General features: G+C 40.9%; 2 protein-coding genes across 20 annotated transcripts; one reads left to right on the top strand and one right to left on the bottom strand.

Moving 5' to 3' along the window:
* The first annotated feature begins 1177 nt into the window (after positions 1-1177).
* Positions 1178-23239, top strand: LOC110914027. 9 transcript variants are annotated; one of them, XM_022158843.2, is made up of 16 exons: positions 1178-1571; positions 1693-1775; positions 8346-8426; positions 8509-8583; positions 8677-8766; positions 8829-8868; positions 8950-9060; positions 9132-9206; positions 19611-19752; positions 21550-21624; positions 21702-21730; positions 21807-21981; positions 22059-22368; positions 22441-22604; positions 22679-22728; positions 22837-23239. In XM_022158843.2, the coding sequence occupies exons 10-16, from the start codon at positions 21576-21578 to the stop codon at positions 23002-23004; spliced, it is 945 nt and encodes a 314-aa protein (XP_022014535.1). In that variant the 5' UTR covers positions 1178-1571; positions 1693-1775; positions 8346-8426; positions 8509-8583; positions 8677-8766; positions 8829-8868; positions 8950-9060; positions 9132-9206; positions 19611-19752; positions 21550-21575; the 3' UTR covers positions 23005-23239. The 9 variants fall into 9 exon arrangements, with proteins under 9 accessions (XP_022014535.1, XP_022014546.1, XP_035842947.1 ...); XM_022158854.2 differs by lacking the exon at positions 19611-19752; XM_035987054.1 differs by lacking the exon at positions 21702-21730.
* LOC110914072 (ADP-ribosylation factor GTPase-activating protein AGD12-like) lies at positions 2048-7800 on the bottom strand. Of its 11 annotated transcripts, none has more exons than XR_002578434.2 (7): positions 6974-7799; positions 6804-6865; positions 5460-6451; positions 3665-3831; positions 3424-3575; positions 2802-2973; positions 2048-2153 (listed from the first exon to the last, which is right to left on the bottom strand). XR_002578434.2 is itself a non-coding variant. In XM_022158902.2 (7 exons), exons 1-5 carry the CDS (start codon positions 7021-7023, stop codon positions 3494-3496), a joined length of 444 nt encoding a protein of 147 aa, XP_022014594.1. In that variant the 5' UTR covers positions 7024-7795; the 3' UTR covers positions 2048-2153; positions 2802-2973; positions 3424-3493. The 11 variants fall into 11 exon arrangements, 3 of the variants coding, with proteins under 3 accessions (XP_022014594.1, XP_022014586.1, XP_022014591.1); XR_002578435.2 differs by having other exon boundaries at positions 5460-5953; positions 6382-6451; positions 6804-7796; XR_002578436.2 differs by lacking the exon at positions 6804-6865 and having other exon boundaries at positions 5460-5953; positions 6382-6451; positions 6974-7796.
* Positions 23240-25535: the final 2296 nt, after the last annotated feature.

Genomic DNA, 25535 nt, shown 5'->3' with positions numbered 1-25535 from the left:
CAAGTGTGGGTATAGGATTAGACATACCTGACCCATTGCGCCATCTCTAAATTTACATATAAGATTTACAAATAAAGCTTAACTTTCATTTACTTTTTAAAACTCTCTATTAGGGATGAACATGGTACTGGACTGGTTCCGAACCTGTACCGGTATCGAAAGCACCAATATCAAAAAAAAAAAAGGAAAACGGGTATCAGTAAATAGACCAAAATACAGATGTCTAACTAGTACCGATTCCAAAAAAATGAAAAAAATGTATACCGATACCGAATATATATGGTAACAAACGCTTATCCCCACTCCGTACGTATTAATTTATATAAAATCTATATAAATAATTTAGTTTGTGTAAATAATAGTTTATCAGCCACTAAAATTTTCGTCCAAAGATTTCAATTTTTTTTAGATTTTCACCACTAAATTTTAGTTTCCCTCTGCATCTCTATTCTAAACCCTAAGGCTACAACAATTGGTGACCAAAACCTTGGTTGATTGGCCAAAAAGTGAAAAAAAAAAATTCAGTTAAAACTCACGACCAAGTTGGTGTGCCAACTTTGGTTGATGATTTTTTTATTATTTTATAAATGCCACATGTTGGATTGTTAGTGGTTCTTTTATAATTATATTTTCTATTTTTGTTTTATAACAATTAATTCTAACTAAAACATGATTTTCTTTAATAACTTTTAATATTTAATTATTAAAAAAAATCTGAAAACACAGTGTTATTTAACTTTTTTTTTGTGAATATATCGATATAAATTTCATCAAAAACCGAGTTTCTTCAAAAAAAATATATTTTTTAATTAATTTTTTTTATAAAAAATGCATATATCTTTGTTTTCCACATGTACTGATCTTACTGGTTCGTTAAATTTTTTTCAATAACTTTATTAACTATGTTTGATACTTGTTTTCCACATGTACTGATCTTACTGGTTCATTATATTGTTGTTATTTATTTTGCTTTTAAAACAAATCGGTTTTAAATGAAAATATTAATTGTAATTATTTTTAACACATTTATAGATAAATAATAAGCATACAAATATATATTTAATAAGAAAAAATTAAAGGTTGGGGTGTGGATGTGAGTAAAAGGTTGAGGTAAGTTGGGTTGTGTAGGTGAAAGAGAGAGAAATTAATTTTTTATTATAAGATTGGGTTGAAGAAAGTTGTGGATGGAGATAGCCCTAACTCCCTCCTTCCCGAATTGCAAAACACTCCATCTTACCAAAACTTCCGGTAGTTGCAGGTTTCATATTTCAAATTCATGATTTCAAGAACAAATCCTCTAATAACTTATCGTTTTTGTTTAATATCATACCACCACACATCCACTTCCTTAACTTCTTCCAACTATTCCACCAGCACCACTTCTTCTCCCCCAAAAAAACCTAACATTAGTCGATTCCATACACTTCACCAACACCTCAATAATCCTCACTGAACCCATCCCCCCACCTGCGCATCCCCTGTGTTGTCAACTACATATATGTAAGCCGCCCCCCTGCTCTAATACAGTAACTTCAGGGCAAGATGATCGAGATGTCCGATTCACTGTTCATGTAAGTTGTGTTCCTCCTTTTTCTTTGATTGTACATTGATTGCTTTCAAATGTCGTTGATCTGCGGATTTTCCTGTTTGAATGTGTTCTGACCAATTTTTGATGTTTGGATTGTGTGTTAGCCATCGTCCGTTCAATGTGGATCAGGTCATAACACGTGGATTGCTCAAAGAGAAATTTCCAGTTCATGGCCTACAGTTGTAAGGTAGTGACCTGTATTTCATACTTGTTTGCAACTCCAACAAGCTTTAAAGACTCCATACTACAACCTAAACAATCTTGTTTTCAAAAAATGAACTTTATTTTACATGTATGTTCAATATGATTTTATTAAAACTATTGTTATAAACTTAAGTGGCCCTTCATATTTTTTAACAAACTAGTGGGGAACCCGCGCGTTGCAGCGGAGGCGACAATACGGGACGAGAACATAATTCAAACTTTAAAACAATAAAAAAAATATAGACAACAAAATTGTAAAAAAAGAAACGGCTATAAACATTATAATAAAAGTTGTTATAACAAAAATAGAGGCAACTTGTTAACATGGTGTAACATCGACACGTAAAGAGCCCATCAAGACCTGCACAAATAACACTAAAGATTAATAACTTCAATACATTATAACATGGATGACCTGGGTTGAGCCACTAAAAATATACCTAATGGGAAAACATATATAATGGATCGAATGCATTCAAAAGTCTATTTTAATTCATATCACCTCCTATATCCTTTAATTCAAAGATCTACATACTTCTCGTAGTACTATGCATTTTGCAAGCACAATTAACAAAGACAACTTCAACCTATCCCTCAAAACACAAATGGTCATAAAAGGTTCAACCATGCTAATAAAAAAGTTAACTTGTAAAAGGAAGATTTTACTAATAAAAGAAAGTGAGAATGCAACGGACCTCTATGCCATAAATATGTAATTAGGTTACAAAAAGCTTACCCCATGGAAACTCCTTGTTCTGAATATGCAAGTATACACACATGTAGACATGTCATAAAACCATTATGAAGACAAAAGCCAAGGCATATGGCAATGAAATTAGTGTCATAAAGGAAGTAGAATCTAAAACATGTGAATGCAAAGATATGACTAATATTTTTAATATACTTGAGACTCTACCAGTGACATCAATCTACAAACCTAATAACTTAAAAGTTTCATATATCATGATGATATGTTACTCTAGAGTCTAGACCAGTTAGTTACTTCCACCTTTTGAAGATTTCCTTGTGCTGCTTGTTCCCATGGCAGACAAGCTTTGAGTGGGTTTTATCCTGCGACTTTTGAGTCAAGTTCTTTATTCTAGCAGAGACTGCAATTGCACTTATAAGGCATACTGCGTAGGGCTGTTCTTTTTTATCTGAAGCCCGAACCCGGTCCGAATCTAAATCCACCCAAACCCGAATTAGAGAATACCCGAAAATCCCAAACCCGAACCCGACTAACTTGAACCCCAAATAAAAACCCGAACAACCCGAAACTCGAAACCTGAACAAAAACCCTAATTGTCTTTTTCTTTATAGATGCATTTTGGTTTGGAGTGTTTTAATATTTGGAAGATTAAGTTTTGAAACTTTTGAACATCATCATACCATATTGGTAAATGATGTTTGATGATATTTTGTAAATAAAAAAAAAAAAAAAATCTTCCCATTCTACGTGTAAACCCGAAAACCGAATAACCCAGACCCGAACAACCCGAACTTTAAATGTGTCGGTTATCGGGTCATTTTTTCCTAGCGAAAAACCCGAAAAAAAAACCCGAAGAACACCCCTAATACTGCGGGTGTTGCAAGAAGAATTAACTGGACCATCACACCCGCAAAATACTTACTTGTGAGACGGTACATTACAATGAAAATCGTGGCTTTGTGATGCTCAAAGACAGAAGCTATATATGATCTTTAGCATACGAGGGGTCCCCAAAAGAGTAAAATAGACTCGTCCATGGTGAGATATTGCCAGACGTAAGACGTTGTACCTAATCTAGAATATGCTGGTGATTAATTTTTGACTCAACATTTTTGTAAGTGATAAATGGGTTCAGTTTATCAGAATATTCTAGCAAAGTATACCTGATAAACTTAGTACGGTGCTCAAAGTCAAGGCTAGCATCTGGGCCAGGTTTAACTCCTTTAGGAACATGGGCCTCGTAAATTGAATTTGCAGAACTGTTTCCTCCAACTTCAACCATGGCGTTAATTTCTTCTTCAGCCCATTCATCAATTGTTGCTAATAAAACCTGTCGAGGTAAGTCGTATCATGTTAGAACTTGCATACATCTGTTTGTGTATAAGAAGTTATCTAAGGATCAAAATGTACAGTCCGTTTTCATAACCGAGTCTACTGTTATATCTGGATACGTGCAGTTTGTTAAAATTATGGTAAATAAATGTGCATATGTTGGTTCAGCCCAAGATCAAACACACAAACTCACGTATGTAATTGGCAAACTGTTGAAACTTTATTACTTATAAAAATGAGAGTACAAAAGCCTTACTGCCACTAACCTATTTATAATAAACAAAAGACATGCAAAAACAATTAAGTTAACGTGCTCCTATATTTCAGCAACTTCTAAGCCAACGTTCACACGATGAGCTCCATATAACTCGGTCAACATGGACTAGTTCTTCTGCTAACCCATTCTAAGTGCATGAACCGTAACTGACTTTACCCGGTACTCAACCCGAACCGACCCGACACATCAAGATTACCCAACATTCACCCCCGTAATCTTGATGTCAGTCTAGCTTCCCTTTCTATCCGAGCCACTATGATCCAGTCTTTCTCTTTTAACGTGAACGCATTCGGTCTCTCGCTCACGATTTCGGTCTAATGTGAACTCTCGGTCTTTGTTCACAATCACGGTCTTTCTTTCGGTCATTCGGTCTAAGATTTCTTCAATAAAAGCTTATTTCGGTCTATCATGGTGCGAACCTTCGGTCAATGTCACACCCACGGTCTCGGTCTAGTTTAGCCGCCTATCTTTCTTGCAGCTTATCGGTCTTTCTTTCTCAGGCGAACCGCTGGTCTCGATTGCCTCCTTCGGTCTGCTTTTCTTCACGCCGCCGGTCTCGTGCGGCTTCTTCGGTCTTCTCGGTCTCACGCCACAAATCAATCTCCGGCAACGGTCTCTTTCTTCTTTTCTCCCGTCGGAACAAGCTTTCCGACAGCGGTCTTCTTATTACCGGTTCTTCTTCTCCGGCGACGATCGTGCTAGTTTCTTTCGGTTTCGCGGCACTGCTACGGCCTTCTTTCTTTCTCATCTTGTTGATCAAATAAACCAGCTTTCTGTCTTGCCGTTCTTCTTTCTTTCTTTCTTCGAACTTCCATAACCGCTATCCGTCCCGTTCTCTCGATCTATCTTCATAGCCCTGCAATTTAAAGGGGCTGCTCCCCTCTTCACGGAACCGACTCTCAAAACGGCTCCACCGTCTTCACCCAAAAGACGACTCTCAAACCTGCACTCTCAAACCTGCACTCTCAAAACGCCCCTCGTTTCGACCTCGCTCTGATACCAAATGTTGGTTCAGCCCAAGATCAAACACACAAACTCACGTATGTAATTGGCAAACTGTTGAAACTTTATTACTTATAAAAATGAGAGTACAAAAGCCTTACTGCCACTAACCTATTTATAATAAACAAAAGACATGCAAAAACAATTAAGTTAACGTGCTCCTATATTTCAGCAACTTCTAAGCCAACGTTCACACGATGAGCTCCATATAACTCGGTCAACATGGACTAGTTCTTCTGCTAACCCATTCTAAGTGCATGAACCGTAACTGACTTTACCCGGTACTCAACCCGAACCGACCCGACACATCAAGATTACCCAACAGCATATGCATAAAAAAGGCTTACCTTTGAAACATTTGGACCTAGACTTCTGTGTACACTACAGCATTTTAAGTATATAAACACTCCAATGTAGGTGACCTGAGATTCAAAACCAAAATATATATCATATATTCTGAAAAAGGATTAGTTATATCAATGGAAACTATTAACCTAAAAGCACTAAAAAATAATAATCACAGAAGAAGGCAAACAAAAAGGTCAAGCTAAATTGTTGTATGAATTCGTTCCATCAAGACGTTCCATTCTTCTCGTCTTCTTATACAATTTACATATAAACTTTATAAGTTACTATTGACACACCAAGAAAAACCATAGATTCCCAGCAACAATTTTCCGGCAACCACTTCGCGAACTCAAGAGTGACTGGAACCTATTAGATGTAGCCGAAAATAGAGCATGCAATGTGGTTCGGACTACTGTGTCTTAGCTGGCAGCGGTGTGGTTCCGGCTTTGATGGATGATCGCCTCAATAGTCATGTTCTCCATAACAAAACGAGCTGCAAAAGATAATGCATTTTCCAGAATCTAGCTCTTTGTTATAAAACTGAACATAGTTAAAATCAAAATCTAATGATAATAAATGCACTAATCTTGTGATCAAAATGAGCGCACACAAAATTATTTGAAAACATATGATCTTTAACAGAGGTAACAAGATGAGCATGTTGCCCCACAGGCCAAACAGGCTTGAATTAAAGCGAATGACTTTTAGTATGGGATGGGCTGGGTTGACCCGTAAACACTCTTTCGTCCGTTTTATATACATGATTAATGCGTTAATTATGTGCTAACCAATGACTTATTCACCTTTTAGCTAAAGGTTTTAAGATAAAACACAACCCAAATTGACCCATTCAAAATGGGTCAAAGCTGCAATACCAAAATGTGGATATCTTTAACTGCATGTAATGTCAGGGAAAGTTACCTTGTGAAGATGGAACTTCACTTTATCAATGACAATAGTTATATCACTTGGCAAACCTGCATCACAAAACCTGGTCCAAACAAACCAAAATTTTCAGATAAACATACCAATATAAAGAGGTATTCATATGTGCATTCAAACTGATCATTTTCGCCGATGACCCTCTGGTGCATTGGCAACCCCACGACCTTCCAATGTGGAGGTCAAGGGTTCGAGTCTCGCCTCGCTTGGAGCAAAATGCTCTGGGTTGAGCCAAGTGGGTCATCGGGCTGCGGGTTTCCTCTGGAACGGTGGCCGGCCAGGTCACCAGCGCAATCTGTGTTTGCAGGCGTGGGTGGCCTTTTGCCATTGGGTTTACTCGCGTGATCAGGCTTTTGTTGGTCGTTCAAAAAAAGAATTAAAAAATAATCATTGTGATTTACTTTAGGTAAACTAACTATATCCAAATTCCAACAAATTCCGCGAACCAAACACGCACTGTATCCTATGAATTCAGATGAACATTTAGCAATTCATAAGATAAAGTAATGAATATGATCACCAACATAACTATTTGAAGCATTCAATTACATAATAAAAATATAAACTTTACCAATCATTGGCTTCAAGAAAAAACCGTAAAGCTTTTCCAGCAGGAGCCATGGCTGATCTTCACTTTTGCAAACCAAAAACATCAAAATCTTGAAACTTTTAATTTCAATATTCTCATTGGAAACACACCACCCACAAAAAGATAACAAATAAAACATAAACAATTAAGCGACTGAGTCATGAAACCAATCTGGGTCGGGTAAACCCGGATTACAGCTCATCGGTTGAACCCCTCTGTCGGAACCCTAGATGAATGAACCGGCATCGCTTTAACCCCTCTGCCTGGTCTCCCTTCTCCATTGTCTCTCTCTCTCTCTCTCTCCTATCGCTCTTTCACTCTCTAACTACCACTGCTCTCTCTGTGTTCTCTGGTTCTCCCTCCCTCTCTTCTCTGAATATGCAATCGAAAGCATCAGAGGGAACACCGGATTTCCCTCTTTGTCACTATAACATGCGTATTCGCCGGAGAAAATTAAGATACAAAGACAAAAAATAGGTTGTTTTGTATAGACAGAAGGTGGAGAAGCGGAAGCTTTAGCGGTGGCATTAAAGGGGAAGAGCACCATTCGATTAAAACTGATTGAGGGAAGGATAATCGATTGGGGCAATTCAGGAATCAAAGGGCAAATGGAATAAACGTATCTGGGAATTAATTCTTCCAGTAACAATTAATGTTGTGGCTGTAGAGATTCAAAGATTGAAAGAGAACTCTTCTGAAGAAACTGATGCAGATATACGGAGATGTAATAGGAGATGAGGACAAAATAGGAAGGAAAATGTGAAAATATAGGGTTTATGTAAGACTTTTGGTCTGCCATCTTAAAAAATAGGTGTTAAATTACTTTTGTGTCCATTGGAAATGTATTATATAGTTATATATATATAGATATTTCAAAACAACTTACAACATTCTTTCAAGGTAACTAATTTACTTTCCTATATGGTGCTTTAATTAAGTTCATATCCAGGTGTGAAATACTTCCCTAAGGAATTCCATATGCATTGTTTGTTTATCATATTGTCAATATTTCAAACTAGAGATAGGAAAACGACTAAGAAACGAACTTTAGGATTGATGATAAATCAAATAGTAATAACTGTAATAGATAAATCAAAGGTTTGCATATGAGAAACCTTTGTCATCATGATTTAATCTTCTGCCCGCGTTTGAGTTTTGGCTTTGAGAACCAGGTTTATGGTCGTTGATATTAGTGTAAAATGATTACTAGAGGCCCAATCGTTCATACCATGATGAAACCACATTGACCAAAAAGGGGGTTTTGCTGTGATGATTACAAAAGTTCAATTTTCTTCTTCATCATTATTATCATATGCCTAGTTACAAGCTTGGATGTCTTAACATGTTTGTATAGGAAAAAGAAGCGCATGAAGCAGTTGAAACTGCAGAATCCACAAATTCAAGTAGTTCAACCATTGATGATGATAAAGGAAAAGTAAAAAACATTAACCTATATAACTGTCATTTATACATTGGTGCGCTTGACTCGATAAGTAACTGATAAGTTCTCTTGTTAGGATAAGGGGAAGCCTAGTCAGTTGGAATTACTCAACAAATTCCTGGATGGTAACAAGGCTCAAGAGCCCAGCGAGGTGTTTGTCAATTTAAATAAAATTATTTGTTATTATAATTAATAATAATACAGTGATTATTTTGAAATTCTTATAGAAATTTGTTTTTGTTAGGATAAAGTCCAATCAAGTCAACTTGAGGGGCTTAACAGATTACTAAATACAGATGTTGTCGAGGCTGAACCTAAAGAAGAAGTCACCAAGGTATTTTTCTTATACTCTTATTTTGCAACAAATTTGTATATTAACTCATAATTTTAAAACAGGAGACTGATAATAAGCGGATCACCGCTGCCAGGTGTGAAGGTGAACATTTCATTAGTACGATGTCCATCTTCATGTGTATCATAACGTTCTCTATTTATAGTTTCTGATCATTTTTAACAGCCACAGGAACTTGATGACGTAATCATGATCCCAAAGGAAACCATCGATATACTTAAAGACCAAGTGTTTGGATTCAACACTTTCTTTATTACTAGCCAGGAGCCATATGAGGTGATTAAATACAAGTCATCTTTTACAATGTGATTTAAAAATCTTTATTTTTTATGATCCTGATTTCACAGGCTGGGGTGTTGTTTAAAGGAAACCTGCGAGGATCGGCTTCTGTGAGTTACAAAAAGATCGAAAAACGGTTGCAGGTTAGTTTACCTTTACTATTACTTTTTTAAAACCTAGGGGTGCAAACAAGCCGAGCCGAGCCCGAGCTCGACCAGGCTCGAGCTCGAGCTCAGCTCGATTCGAGCTTTATTTCTGAAGCTCCAACTAGGCTCGAAGGTAATTTTTCGAGCTCGAGCTCAGCTCGGGCTCGACTCGTTTAGTATTTATTAATTAATTTATATTAATTATATTATTATTATACGTATACTTTAGTTATTTTTTTATATTTATATAAATGGTAATTATTATTATATAAACATATGTTTAATATATTAATAAAAAATATATAAACAAAAAGCTCGTTTAGGCTTGCGAGCCGGCTCGAGCTCGATAAGGTAATTTTTTGTATATGTATATGGTATCTTCTCCAGACCGGAACTCGTCACCTCGTTTATGAATGGATTGCTGGCAGCCATTGTTACCGGCTAATGATTCTGTTACCACTAATTTGTTGAAAATTTGTCGGATTCCGGCTATGCACGGTGACACAAGTAGAAGAATTCAAGATCGTGATCCGAATGTTTCCAATATGGGCAACAGGGATTGTTTTTTCAGCCGTTTATGCCCAAATGTCAACCATGTTTGTAGAACAAGGGGTGAAGAAACAGTGATCTAATTAGGGATTTAATTAGATTGGTTTATGTTCCTTTCATGAGGGTTAATCTTCTTAAGGATATTTGAGCTCCGACTTGGTGATTTATCCTGCAAAACAGAACACCGTTAACTCGTTAAGAGGGGAATGTGGGGGTTTCCCTCTTAACCAGGCTCCGGCGTGAGAATAAGCGACTACTTTGAGAGTAATTAAGTGTAAAGAGTGAGAGCCAAGGGAATAGAATGTTTAACCTGAGGAATGAAGGTCTCTATTTATAGCCGGAGAGGTGTAAGAGGTTGTGGGCTGATGGGCCTTGGGCCAGAAACGGACAACACAACAAATATGCTCATTGCCTTGCTGGCATCGACCGCTTAGTGGCTTCTAGATGCTCGTCGGTGCTGGCGCACCTTGATTGGAGCCACGTGTCATTGTTGTCGGCCTTGTTGTCCTTCTGTCATCAGCAGACGAGTGGAGATCGTGGGACAGTTGTCCCCGTCTCTTGATTGGTGCCATGTAGGCGTCCTTGTGTACTTATCGTCAGGCGATCGTGGCGCACGATTGGACAGAGCCTGCTGGACGTTCATTGGCTCTTTTTACTGCCACTTGTACCCCGTGTACCCCTGTAGGTAGAAGCGCGCTTTCCTACTGAGTGGTTCTTGTTGGATGGCAACTAACCCGCGCGGGGCTAGTGTGCTCATTTGTACCATTATTTTATGCTAAGTGTTGATATCTGTGTTTGTTGTGTGCATTCCCTCACGCGGGATAAATCGTTGTGCGATGTAGGTCGCGCGAGGTTGTTGTTAACAAGTTGTTGTGTTAAGGAGTATGGTCTCACGCGCAACCTGATCTGAGGTTTGCGCGACTTTTTGGGACCATACCCCTTCAAGTCCCCCCAGTCCAGTGCTGCACCATGCGCAACGCAAGTGGTTGGAGCTATGGACTTAATAAAAAATAAGAGAAGGGGAAATGGTTCTTTTGATCCTGACTTGTATGGCGTACGTTGAAAACTGTCGTTTTAAATGCGCAGGTACTAGGCAGGTGTTGAGTGATTTATTGTTTGGCCTTTTAGGCGCGCGAGGTTATAGTATTTTACGTATATCTGGCGCGGCTCATGTGACTTCTGCATGAAGTTACTTGCACGTTTTATGGCGGGAAACTTCGAAATTTGAACTTCTGACGGGTTGGTGAGATAAGTCGCTGAGAGCGACGTTTGAGTTGACCCCTGGCACGGATGTCATCATGCCGCCTGCGGCGGTTGCACTTCGTGTCAGGAGAGTGAGGCCCACGCGCGCGTGGTAACCGTCGTCCCTGGTTTTCCGCTTGACGTGGCAACCTCTCGTTGGTTGGCTTAGCGGCGAACGCGGCACGGTTACCCATCGCATTAAATGCGATGGGTATATATATCCGAAGAGAAGGTGAGAGATTCTCACTTCTCTTCGTTTCTTCTCCACTTTTCTCTCAAAAACTCTTTGAATCTTCTCCACTTTGTCTTATGCTTTTTCTTGTTGAGAGTTTTATCTTTAATGCTTTTTGTTTTTTGTGAAGGTTGCCAACTCCATCCTGAATGCGGGCGAGCTAGACCGCGCCGTAGCGGCTCTGACTGATGCGGCGCGTGCGGTGGGTCATCGGGGAGGCTACCTGGAGTGTGCCGATCACGTTGAGCAGATGCTTGGGCAGGAATTTGACATAAGTCATTGCTCAGTGACGGAACATGCTGATGCTGCACTGGCAAGTGCTGAAAACTCCTATGACAACCTTTCTTTGCCTATCATGGAGTTGGTTGTTGAATCGTTGAAGAAAAACGACTGGTGCCAGCGTCTTAAGGCAGTCCTCGATCCACCAGTTACCGTCGAGTTGTCCGACGAAGAGCCAGCTGGTGATGATGGCGGCGATGGTGATGATGATGGCAACGATGATGATGGTGAAGATGACGGAGATGATGGTGATGATCGCCGCGATGAATAGGATAGTTTGTTGAATAGGTGGTTGATAGGCATTTGTGCCTTTGTAATTTCTTCGGACACTCTATGTACAATGCTGCGCATTTGCGCAAGTTTTAAATGAAATGAAACATTTTGGTTTTTTCCGTTGCAATTATTGCATTGCTATAAAAACTTTATGTTAAATTAGCTCGAATAAATGGAAGCGTTTTTTAAGTATTAAGGTATCCACCCGGTCTCGCGCTTTGTTCGCGGAGGACCTTGGAGGTGGTTTGAACAACCTTGAAATGCTGGAGCGTTTTCGCGCTAATCAAAAGTTTAGCATGCATTTGTAACGAAAAAATGTAATAGAAAAACATGTCGTATGTTTTCATTCAAGTCAGAAATGGGCGCTTAGGCCTTCATACATAATTGCTAATAGCTTGTAGCCGGCGTAGTGAATTGAAAGATGGCGCAAGGCCGAAATAGATTACATGTAACATTTGCGCAATTGTTGCGCATTCCAAGTTCTTGGTAAGATGTGGCCATCTAGGGTGCGCAATTTGTAGGCCCCTTTGCCCAGGACCTCATGAATCAGATATGGGCCTTCCCATTTAGGTGCCAATTTCCCTGGTCGTTCCGCATTTGATGCTTCATTGTCGCGAAAGACGTATTCCCCTGGGTTGAAAGTGCAAATGCGAACCCTTGTGTTGTAGTACCTTTCCAACTGGGTTTTGTATTTGGCCTCTCTGATTCTCGCGATTTCGCGTCTTTCTTCTAACAGGTCCAAGTCTAGGCGCCTTTCCGCTTCATTGTCAACTGCGTTGACCGTTGTCATCCGTGGCGAGGGCAAGCCAATCTCCGCCGGAATGACCGCCTCTGAGCCATAGACCAGGCTGAAAGGGGTCTCTCCGGTACTCGTCTTTGGCATGGTCCGATGAGCCCATAAAATGCTTGGGAGCTCATCAACCCATCCGCGCCGCCTTGTTCCTAATCTGGCCTTTATCCCTTCGACGATGCATTTGTTCACACTTTCCACTTGTCCGTTGCCTTGTGGGTGCGCAACGGATGTGAAAGTGTGTTCGATGTTCATCTCCTTCATCCATTTCTTAAGATCGTCCGAAGCAAAGTTGGTGCCATTGTCAGTCACGATCTTGAGCGGGAGGCCAAATCTGCATATGATGTGCTCCCATATGAATTTGCGCACAATCATAGCTGTGGTGGATGCAAGGGCTTTGGCTTCTACCCACTTTGTGAAGTAGTCGACAGCTACTATGATGAACTTTACGGCGCCGGGAGCATCCGGGAAAGGTCCCACCATGTCAATTCCCCATTGCTGAAAGGGCCATGCGGTGGATACAGGGATAAGATCATTTTTAGGGCGCAGTGTTTTTGGAGAATGCCTCTGGCAAGACTCACATTTGCGGATCTCCTTCATTGCGTCGACATGCATACCAGGCCAGTAGTAACCGGCGCTCATGATCTTCGCGACAACCATCCGTGGTCCGGAGTGAATGCCGCAAATTCCCTCGTGGATCTCCCTTATCAGGTAATTCGCATCCTGAGGGTCCACACAGCGTAGCAGTGGCCCTAGGAAGGATTTTCGGTACAAAATACCGCCGTTCATTTCGTATTGTAGGGCTTTGTTTTGGATCTTCCTTGCTTCCGCTTTGTTTTCAGGGAGCACCCCTTCTTGCAAGTATTGGATGATTGGGGTCATCCACGATGGTTGCCCTGCTTCGATCACGTTTACTTGTCGTAGTAATACCGATGGATTCTTGAGTACCTCTATTCTTACATCCTTGGCGAGATGTTGAAAGGAAGTCGAGGCAAGCTTGCTCAAGGCATCGGCAGGCTTGTTTTCTGAGCGATTGATATGTATAACCTTGTGAGTTTCGAATTGTTGGAGCAATTCCTTCGCTTGTTCCAGATATAGAGCCATGACTTCTCCCTTCGCGTCGTATATGCCATTTACTTGACTGGCTATCAGGAGTGAGTCAACATGTGCGCGCAAGTTTTTTGCTCCCATCTTGATGGCGAGGCGTAAGCCTGCCAGAAATGCTTCGTACTCAGCCTCGTTGTTGGTGTTTTTGAAGTCCAACTTAATGGCGTAAGTAAACTCGTGATTCTCTGGGCTCACCAGGCGCAATCCTGCTCCAGCGCCATCTTCATTTGATGCCCCGTCGGTGTAAAGCATCCAAGTTTCATCTGTTGTATCTTTCTCGGGAGTCTCTATCAGCTCGCACTCCTTGATTTTATCGGCCGGCACTTCTGTGATGAAGTCGGCGAGGACCTGCCCCTTAATGGCCGGGCGCGGCCTGTACAAGATGTTATGGCCGCCCAGTTCAATGGCCCATTTTGCCAACCTGCCTGATGTCTCAGGCTTCTGTAGTATGGTGCCAATGTGGAAATTTGTAAGCACAGTTATCACATGGCCTGTGAAGTATCGGCGCAACCTTCGGGAGGCGTGTAGCAGTGCAAGAACCAGCTTTTCCATTGTGGAATATCTTGTTTCTGGGTCAGTGAGTACCCTGCTGACATAGTAGATCGGGGTTTGTACCCCGTTTCTATCGACCAATAATACTGACCCGACTGCCTTATTCGAGGAGGACAAGTACAGTACGAGGGGTTCCTTCTCAAATGGTGCAGTCAAGGTAGGGAGTTCGATCAGACACGCTTTCATTTGTTGAAAAGCTGTTTCGGCTTCCGGGGTCCATTTGAACTCTTGCTTCTTCACACAATTGCGCAACGTGCTAATGAAGGGATACGACTTTGCGGCGTGATTTGAGAGAAAACGATTAAGCGCGGCCAGCCGGCCGGGTAGTCGTTGCATTTCCTTGATGTTTCTCGGTGAAGGCATTCGCTCAATAGCTTGTACTTTCTCTGGATTCACCTTGAAACCGCCGTTTGTGACAATGAAGCCTAGAAACTTCCCTTCTTCCATGCCAAAGGAACACTTGGCTGGATTTAGCTTCATATTCACGCTGCGCAATGAGTTGAATGTTTTCTCGATGTCTTTCAACATTTGGTCCTCCTCAGGACTTTTAACCACTAGATCATCGATATAAACCTCAATATGCTTTCCGATGTCACCTGCGAAGGTCTTGTCCATCAAGCGTTGATATGTCGCGCCTGCATTCTTCAGGCCAAAAGGCATCTTTGTGTAGCAGAAGATTCCAAGATCCGTTCTGAACGCTGTCTTGTCTTCATCTTCTAGCTTCATCTGCACTTGATGGTATCCTTTGTAGCAATCCAAAAAGCACTTCCATCGGTATGGCGCGAGAGAATCTATTTTTTTATCAATCTCAGGCAAGGAATAGCAATCCTTTGGGCACGCCTTGTTGAGATCAGTGTAGTCTACGCACATGCGCCATCCGCCATTTGATTTCTCGACCATCACGGGGTTCGCCACCCAACTCTGATATCTTACCTCTCGCAGGATCCCGGCTTTGAGCAGCTCACATACCTGCTCGTTCATTGCTTTTGTCTTGTCTGCCCCTAGGCTGCGCCTTCTTTGGACCTTTGGCTCGACAGATGGGTACGTATTTAAGCAATGCTCGGTGATGTTGCGCGGGACACCGGTCATGTCTGCCGGTGTCCAGGCAAATATATCCATGTTTCGAAACAGCAGTTGCTTTAGACGTGTTCTGATGTCTGACGAAATGGCGTGGCCAATTGTCACAGTCTGCTCGGGGTATTTTCGGTTTAAAACCCATTTCTCTGGCTCGGTCGTGGAGACCTTTGCCGCCTTTGTTGGGCGCAACTCTTCAGTCGACATTACTTCTTTCTTGGCATATATGATTGCCACTCCTGTCTTGGTTGGGAAACCTATCGCAGAATGAGGCGTTGAAGTCACCATGTTTAGCTCGCCTTGTGTTTCCCTACCAATAAGCACATCATGCCTCGATTTCACTGGCATTACCATGAAGTTCACATTTGTTGTTCTTGAGTGTTTCCCGTCAGAGAGCGTGACGGGGAAACTGATCTGTCCGAGAGGAAAAACCATCTCGTTGCAAAATCCAGACAAAGGATAATCGACAGGTTCGAGTCGCGCTTATCCTCTTCATCCAACTGATTGAAACACTGTTCGTAAATGATGTCGGCAGTACTTCCCGGGTCTATGAATATGTAGTCAGTTTCATAATGCCCGATTATGCCGGTGATGACCACAGGACGTGTGGCGCGAGGTCCGCCGCGCACTACTGGAAATATAACTTGCTGCTCTTGCCAAGAAGGTTCATAAGGGCGTTTGCCTTTCTCTTTCGCGCTGTACCTGGGTCCGTTGACCATGTGGGTCTCTAGTCGTCGGACCTTTTTGTGGTTACCTTCATCATGGCGCTGGAGTTGACGGGTTTCCTTGCGTACATTCTTCACTAAATGGCTTAGCTTGCCGCTTTTGAGTGCCCTCTCGATTTCTTGGCGCAAGCTGTAACAGTCGTCGGTCAGGTGCCCTGAATCTTTGTGAAAATCGCAGTACAAGTTAGGGTCTTGCCCTTTCTTGTTTGTCATTGGCCTTGGCGCTTTGAAATCGACATTCTCCGTCATCAATACCTCCTTTGGAGTTTTTGTGAGCGGAGTCCAGTGTTTGTCGCGATTGTCGTCTCTGACCGCCTTCTTGTAACCGATTCGGTCAATCGTTTCTCGCGCATCTTCTCTGTAGCGTGGCCTGTCGTCACGGCCTCTTGGTCTCTCAGACTTACAGTCATGACTCTTATATTTGTTACGCTTGTTGTTGTTATCGCGCGTACTTCCTCTTGAAAATCGATCTTCTGGGTAGTAACCCTTTCCACCAGCAAGGGACTCCTCAGTTTGCGCGACGATTTTTGCGGCTTCCATTAGTTTATCCCACTCCTTTGGCATTCCATCTTTGCCTGTGATGGTTCTAATGAGACTATCGCAACGTATAGCCTTTTTGAAGTGGCAGCGCATGAGTTGCTCACTGACGCCGCCTATTTCCAGACACTCTTTGTTAAAACGCGTGATGAAGTCCTCCAGACCTTCACCATCTCTTCGCCAAATATCTTCTACTTCGGCTGTGTCACGTTGGTAGCGACGTTGTTGGCTAAAGTAGCTTAAGAATTGCGTCTTGAAATCTGTCCATGATTTAATCTTCCCAGGCGGAAGGCTGTCAAACCAGTCGCGAGCCGCTCCGGTAAGGGTTTGAATGAACAGGTGGCACCACATGGGCATGTTCCAACCTCCCATGCAGCCCACACTCGTGAATGTTCTGACGTGATCGTCTGGGTCAGTTAACCCATTGAATTTCCCAACAGTTGGGGGTAGCTTCTCTCGTGAAAGCGGCGCGAGTGCAATTTTCGGGATAAACTTGGAGTGTTCCGCAGCTTCCGCTGGTCTGTATGCCTGGCGGAAATCTCTTTCAGCTTCTTCTGTGTAGCCAATGTGTTGTCTTGGCTTGTAGTACTCATGGTTTTTTGGTAAACGATTAAAGACTGACGATTCTTCGTCACCTTCCCATGTGGGATCATATGGGTCTGTTTCTTCCCATTCGTTGTTCATGTTGCGCGGCGTGAGCCGGCTGTGAACAGGGCCTCGTTGAAGGTTCGACGGATATTCATAGTAACTATCCGTTTCCCCTCTTGTATCGCGCGTGTCTTGTACGCTTAAACGTCTTGTAGGGGGAGGCCTGTTGGTTCTGCCTTGTATATTGGCTGGTGGTGGCATTTGGCGCACCCCCTGACTCTGAGGGGTGACCAAGGACGGTTCTGCCGTCAAAACTGCCTGCTGCGCGATGAGCGATTGGTATGCTGCATTGATAGTGGCGATGTTCTTGGCATACCACGAGGCTGGGGTTTCACCTTCTGGTAAGCCAAGTAATGCAGATACATTTTGAGGTGGCGCTGTGTTCGAAGGTCCTTCTCCGTTTCCTGGGGTGACCACTTGGGTGATGCGGGTGAAGCTCCCGCGCGGACCCCCAGTATTGTTGATTTCAACTTCGCCGATTTCTTCGATTTGTTGGGCTTGGAAGTTTTGGATTCCCTCGCCCAACGCCGTGTTAGAGTTGGTTCCGAAACCGAACTCTGGGATGATTCCTTGACCAGTCATAGCCGAAGGAAGAAAGAGACGTCAAAGGCTCAAATAAAAGAAGATGAGGGTGGTTATAGAAAAAATCGGTGGGCGCCAATGAAGAAACAGTGATCTAATTAGGGATTTAATTAGATTGGTTTATGTTCCTTTCATGAGGGTTAATCTTCTTAAGGATATTTGAGCTCCGACTTGGTGATTTATCCTGCAAAACAGAACACCGTTAACTCGTTAAGAGGGGAATGTGGGGGTTTCCCTCTTAACCAAGCTCCGGCGTGAGAATAAGCGATTACTTTGAGAGTAATTAAGTGTAAAGAGTGAGAGCCAAGGGAATAGAATGTTTAACCTGAGGAATGAAGGTCTCTATTTATAGCCGGAGAGGTGTAAGAGGTTGTGGGTTGATGGGCCTTGGGCCAGAAACGGACAACACAACGAATATGCTCATTGCCTTGCTGGCATCGACCGCTTAGTGGCTTCTAGATGCTCGTCGGTGCTGGCGCACCTTGATTGGAGCCACGTGTCATTGTTGTCGGCCTTGTTGTCCTTCTGTCATCAGCAGACGAGTGGAGATCGTGGGACAGTTGTCCCCGTCTCTTGATTGGTGCCATGTAGGCGTCCTTGTGTACTTATCGTCAGGCGATCGTGGCGCACGATTGGACCGAGCCTGCTGGACGTTCATTGGCTCTTTTTACTGCCACTTGTACCCCGTGTACCCCTGTAGGTAGAAGCGCGCTTTCCTACTGAGTGGTTCTTGTTGGATGGCAACTAACCCGCGCGGGGCTAGTGTGCTCATTTGTACCATTATTTTATGCTAAGTGTTGATATCTGTGTTTGTTGTGTGCATTCCCTCACGCGGGATAAATCGTTGTGCGATGTAGGTCGCGCGAGGTTGTTGTTAACAAGTTGTTGTGTTAAGGAGTATGGTCTCACGCGCAACCTGATCTGAGGTTTGCGCGACTTTTTGGGACCATACCCCTTCAAGGGGTGATGATGGACACAACAATCAGGTCATTCACCATTCCCGTTGCTTCTCTGTCAACTTTAGATGTCATCAGTGTTATCTTTTGGGTACCTGTTTATGACCGCATCCTTGTTCCCATCGCAAGAAAATTCACAAATCAAGGAAGAGGCTTCACCGAACTTCAATGAATGGGCATCAGCCTCTTTCTGTCCATTCTTTGCATGTTGGCTGCAACTTTGGTGGAAATAAAACGTCTTGATATCGCAGCATCGCTGGGTTATAATACCCCCGTTCTACCGAGTATCTTCTGGTAGATACCACAGTACTTTTTGTTGGGTGCTGCTGAAGTGTTTACCTTTGTTGGGCAGCTTGAATTCTTCTATGATCAGTCCCCCGATGCTATGCGTAGCTTATGTAGCACACTTTCTTTACTAACGAATTCGTTAGGGAGTAACTTGAGTTCGTTTATATTGACGGTGGTGACATCTATCACTAGTGGTGGGCAGCCTGGGTGGATACCTGATAACTTGATTAGAGCAAGGCTACGCGATGCCAGTTCACGAGTTGTTTGTTGAACCTTCAGTTCATTTGCAGCCCTAGAAACACGTCAAATCAGTTGTACTGACCACAAGTCAGCCAAAGTATATTTGTAATAATATTGACACGTTAATTATTTGTAAAGAAATTCGAACTTCTTAGACAAAGTGTTTGTGGCTACCCAACCTAACTCATACAAAATTACCGTTTTGACCCCCCCCACATCCCTTTTGCATCCAAAGCCAATGTAGAATCACATAGTAGAATGCTCTTATTAATTAGTTTTGAAGTTTGGATCTTCAATCTAATTGTTACTTGATGATATGTATCTCAGGACTTGAAACACAAAGAAAACTCGCAGAAGGCTATTGAGTGCTTGAATGATATGGTGACAAACGCTTTAGTACATATATTGTTTAAAGTATATGTCCAAATTACGTGATCCATCAATCTTCAAGTTTTGTGCTATACCACAGGTATTTATTTTATTTAATGTTTTTACCTTATATATCCTACATGAGACTAGAGGTGCTAAACGGGTCGTGTTCACGGGTTGGCGGGGTCAACCTGACCCGAACCCGAAAATTTTAGACGAACCCGACCCGAACCCGAAAATTGCGTCATACATACGAACCCGAACCCGACCCGAATATTCTCAGGCTGACCCGAACCCGACCCATTCAACCCGTATTTTTTTTTTATTTTTTTCAGCAAATTAATATATTAAAATTAACATCTACTACAAAAAACACAAATTTATATAATAAAATTACAATTAAATCATAAAATATTATGTCAACTAGTTATTTTCATCCCGCGCGTTGCGGCGGGACTCAATGACTACAAAAGGCGTGTCAGCAACGGCAAACAGATACTGAATATCAAAACATAAATAAAATGACGTGGTAAGGATAGTCACTCCGTCATAAAAAAACGATTTTAAATAACCTAATATATAATAATAGGGCCCACACGTCCTACACGTTGGAAATTCGGTTGTTTTCAGTTCAGTTGTTACGGTGCTAACACGTTAAAATATGGATGAGCTCGGTACCGGTAACGGCAGCGAAAGTACCGATCCGGAAAATCATCGAAATTAGGTACCGGCACCGAAAATGCTCGGTACAATACGGTATGGTATTTGAAGGTAAAAATCAATAAATACAGGTATGGTGCTAGACCGGTGTCGAACCGATAGTACCGATTCTGAAAACGCCAAAAGGTGGGTACCAAATTGGTACAGAAAACGATTTGGTATAGTAAATTTGGTACCGATACGATACCGGTTCGTTTACAGGATCTGATACGATTTACTCATCAGTATTCTAAATATCCAAGTTAATTTTACATGCTACAATTCATTCATTACAGAAAAAGACAAAAAAGAAAGCAAAATAAGTTGTTGTGTATATAAAACCCCATTCAAACGAAATACAGTTTACTTAATGTGTGTATGAAAAGTAATCTAAACAGTGCAATTACTTGCATTGTTGCGTTGCTACAGGATTTGATGAGCTCGTTACCAACTGGTACTGAAAATACCGTTACCGAAATCCCCAAAAGTGGGTACCGGTACCGAATATACCTAGTATGGTACGGTTCGTTACTGGTCGGTACAGGTATGACACCGGTATTTGAGGGTAAAAACCGGTGAATACCTGTGCAGAACCGGTACCGAAAATACACCGGTTTGGTAAATTTGAGACCAGTACCTATACCCGATACCATTTGCTCATCTCTTAATGATGTTACTATTCTAATTTTAAATAATTCTAATTCTAATTCTAATTTAATACTAAAATACTAAATCACTGTTCATTCAACTTATTTTTTATCATATATAGATTTCCCTTTTTAAGTTATAGTTATGACATAAAATTATACACCTAATCAAATTATGACATAAAACATATTGTAAAAATATAATTCTAATATAAATGGGTTAAATGGGTCAACCTGCCAACCGACCGGGTTGACCTAAACCTGACCGTTTAGCTAAACGGGTCCGCAGGTTTAACCTGAAACTGACCCGAACCCATTTAGACTAAACCCAAACCCGCGAATTTCGTGTTAGGTTCCTATCGTGTTTTCGGGTCGTGTCAGAAATTCACACCCCTACATGAGACTATGATTTTATATTGGGTAAATATATACCAGGTTTTGTAGAATATATTTAATTATCCCCACATGAGACTGTAGGAGTGTGTGATGTCATTTTGACAATGAAATATCCTATGTGGATGTTTTAATATATTCAAGTTATGTTGTATCAGATAATGGCAATTGGAACACTAACTTTATGCTGCAACAACATTCAAGTTTACAGAGGGTGGTTAAACTAAGACTAGGTAAGATTACTGTTTGATTCAGCACACTCTTTAGTTCAATTATTTTACTAAAATCTGATTTCTTTCCCAATCCGAAGTCCTTATGCTTGGAAGAAACACTGTTGAAGTAAGTACCACGCTTTTTTCGGATTTTGCGAGCTAATAATAACCATGTTATTTGTTTTAATCCTTGCTCTTTACAGAAAGTTTGGATCCAACCGCCTATGCATCGTTCATATTCCGTTCCTGATTTGATGAAAGACGGAAGCGTAAATCAAATCGAGTCATTAGGTGGCGTATTCAAGATAATTCCCGCTACTCCAAAAGTTGCACAAGGAACACTTCCCACAAGTAATACGAATCCTACAACCAAAACTGGTAAACGAGTAAATGAACAATCATGTGTGCGCTTAAACATTTTCTTGTTTCCAATAACTAATAATTTACACGTTTAGACGGAACCGATCATAAAGAAGTGGGTGAGGACATCGCAGAAGAAAAAGCTACGTGTAAAATATGTATGGTTGAATTAAAGGAAGGTGCCGATGATACCCTTAAAATGGAGTGTAATTGCAAAGGCGAGTTAGTGCTGGCGCATCAAGAATGTGCGATAAAGTGGTTTAGCATTAAAGGAAACAAAACTTGTGAAGTTTGCAAGCAAGAAGTCAAAAACTTGGCTGTTACTCTTTTAAGAATTCAGAGGTCTCAAAGCCGAATCCATAGGGGAAATGGAGCTATGCAACAGTTAGAAGTTACTAGATACAGGTAACATGTTTATACGTGAACACATTCGATTTTTCAGGGACATAATAATATAATATACTTTCTTTTTATTAGAGTATGGCAGGATGTACCCGTTCTTGTGATCGTTAGCATGCTTGCATACTTTTGTTTCTTGGAGCAACTTTTGGTAGATAAAATGGGTTCAGGTGCGATTGCTATATCTCTGCCGTTTTCTTGCATATTGGGTCTCCTTGCATCGATGACATCAACAACGATGGGTATGTTTCCATCCCAATTAGAGATTTGATCATATTTATTCGATGTAAAAATAGTTTTTTTAATTTACGTTCAGTGAAGAGAAGGTATGCATGGGTTTATGCAGGCGTTCAGTTCGCTTTAGAGGTTGGTTTCGCATATATTTTTTACTCAAAGGCAAGACAGAAATAGTAAAATACTTTATGTTTGACATTTTAAGTCAAACTCGTTGAATCCGTGTGAAAAAAATTACAGCTTAACGTGACCGGGGTTTTATCAGTGCTGCTTGCTACATTTGCTGGCTTCAGTGGTGCGATGTGTGTTACTTCGATTATTTACGAATTTTTAAAATTGAGGGAAAGGTGGAACAATCGGCCAAACCAATCTCGCTGGACCCCAGAAATGGAGCCACCTCAGGAGTAATCGGAACCTGCTCATGCACCACAAGACGACGGTCAACAATTAGGTGGTTTAATACAGGCGGTTCAGCCGCATCAACCTACAGACACAAGTCAGACCTCAGAGTGAATCTGACATGCAAGGAAGTCAAACCCAAGAGTCGGGTCGACAATTCATGTTGATTATGAAACATATTGTTGAATGGACCTGTGTCAATTGTAAGCAGTTGATTTTGTTTATATTCAGAGTTTTTTTTTTTTTTTTTTTTTTTTCATTTTACTATGGCAAGGTAGCCGTCCACCGGATGATTGTAAGATTGATGCTTATTAGTTTAATTAAGAATCTTAATTTGTTCACGTAGGTTTCCATATTGCTTTGGTATTTGTTTGTATATATTGAATATTTTTATCTACATATAGTGTGGTTAATGTCTACACTTCAAAATATATTTACCAACACATCAACATTTCTTTTTCAACACAAATTAAGATCAATACCTACACATCTTCAACATTTACCTACACATAATATTACTTTTACCTACACATAAGATTACTTTTACCCACACATATATTCATGCCACGTCAACTGCCATGTCAACTGCCACGTCAGATGTCTTCTAAACAAATTGTTGTACTTTTAACCACACATATAAATGGCTTTTAGCCACACATATATGTGTAGGTATATCTTGCTATATGCCTACATATAACTTATGTGTAGGTAATGACCTATATCCACAGTCATGAGCCTACACATCATTACATTTATTTTATATGTAGGTAAAGACAACTACGAACACATTATATGCTTTTTCCCACATATACTTTGTGTTGGTAAAGAAGCAAATTTCTTGTAGTTCTTCCAACATAGAACACAAGGGTGGGGTTCCGCTACAAAGTCCATTTTTCCTACAAAGTGTACAAAGTCATAAAACACCACAATTTTAACCATAAAACACACTTAAAACCCATAAATAACAGAGTAAAGATCACTAAAACACAATATCCAAACCGTAAAAGTCCATAAAAACTTCAAACACACCATCGTAGAACTATGTGTATAAAACACAACATGATAATCAACATAAAACACATTAATGTTAGTTATACGAAAATAAAAACCTTATCATCCAAAACACAACACAAACCCAACAAATATGGAGTTTTAGTAATCTCCACTTTGTTATTTGTGGGTTGTGAGTGTGTTTTATGGCTGAAATTGTGGTGTTTTATGACTTTGTATACTTTGTAGGAAAAATGGACTTTGTAGCCAACTCCCACCCTAGAATACAAACCCACAAATAAATATATAAAACCCACTCATTTTCTTATATTTATTTCTAGTCCAAAATAGGAAAAAATCATTTTCCTATATTTGTGAAAAGTGCTATTTTCACAAATTTCCAACAATATTTACTTTTTAATCATTTGCTATATATTTAGAAATAAACCTAGCCTCATATGAAAAAAGTCGCCTAAAACTCCTATCATCATATGTTCGGTTGGGTGAAAAATGATCACTTACCAATAATTATTGTGTGGCGAGCCGATCGTGTATTATATGTTCCCCCTTTTGGGTTGTGAGCTATCGACATCTTCAAATATACAATGAACGACTTTCTGAAGCGATGATGTTATTAGTTCCGCTCCCTCGTCAAACGAAGATGATAAAGCAAATTTGTCAAGCGAAGATGATGATTGCATTTTTTATTTAATGAGAGGATTTGAGAGTGAAATAATATGTTTGTACGGAGAAAAACGGTGAATAGGCTGTATTTAATGTGGTTTATATGATAAAATCTTTAGAATTTTTTTAAACAAAAGAGCCGTTCAACGAATCTTTCCATCTTCCACCAACCAAATCGCGCCACCTCACCATCACCTTTGCCCCCCACCCACGCCGATCATCTTCTCCAAGCCCCTCCCCCACGCCAAGGTACGGGACGGTGTTGGGGGCATGGAGGGGCTTCTCCTCTCCTCCCCTCTCCACGCACCACACCGTGTGGTGTTAGAGGTATTAATTTGGGACGGTTCAAATTAAGTGGAACATATTGAAGGTTGATTAGTTTATAGATTGAAAATTCTAAAGTAGGCTGTTACTCATTAGTCAAATGCGGGCTAACATGTGTGAGAAGTTGAGCCGTTGGAGTTTGGTTTGCGCCAATAAAATGGATGAGATTTAGTGAAATTGGATTGGACCATTAGTTAGTTGGTAACTGTCAACACAATAATAGTGGGCTGATACATCAAGTGTTGGTTTGAATTTAGGCTACAAATTAAACTCCCTTTGGTGTCATTATTGGGCTGAATAAGGTTGAAGTAACACAGTGAAATTCAGAATTTGACACGGTTTAGTTGAAGTAAATTGGATGGGATTTTGGTGTCATTATTAGGCTGAGTAAGGTTGAAGTAATACAGTGAAATTCAGAATTTGACACGGTTTAGTTGAAGTAAATTGGATGGGATATCAGAAATATGGACCGAAGATTTGAACTAAACAAAGATAAATAATTTGGCAAATTGGAGAAGTTTGGTATTATTTTGGTATAATTC

This window comes from Helianthus annuus, chromosome 2, assembly GCF_002127325.2.
Source record: "Helianthus annuus cultivar XRQ/B chromosome 2, HanXRQr2.0-SUNRISE, whole genome shotgun sequence".
Lineage (NCBI taxonomy): Eukaryota > Viridiplantae > Streptophyta > Magnoliopsida > Asterales > Asteraceae > Helianthus > Helianthus annuus.
The sequence above is the reverse complement of the archived record's forward strand: the minus strand, read 5'-3'. Positions and strand labels throughout refer to the sequence as shown.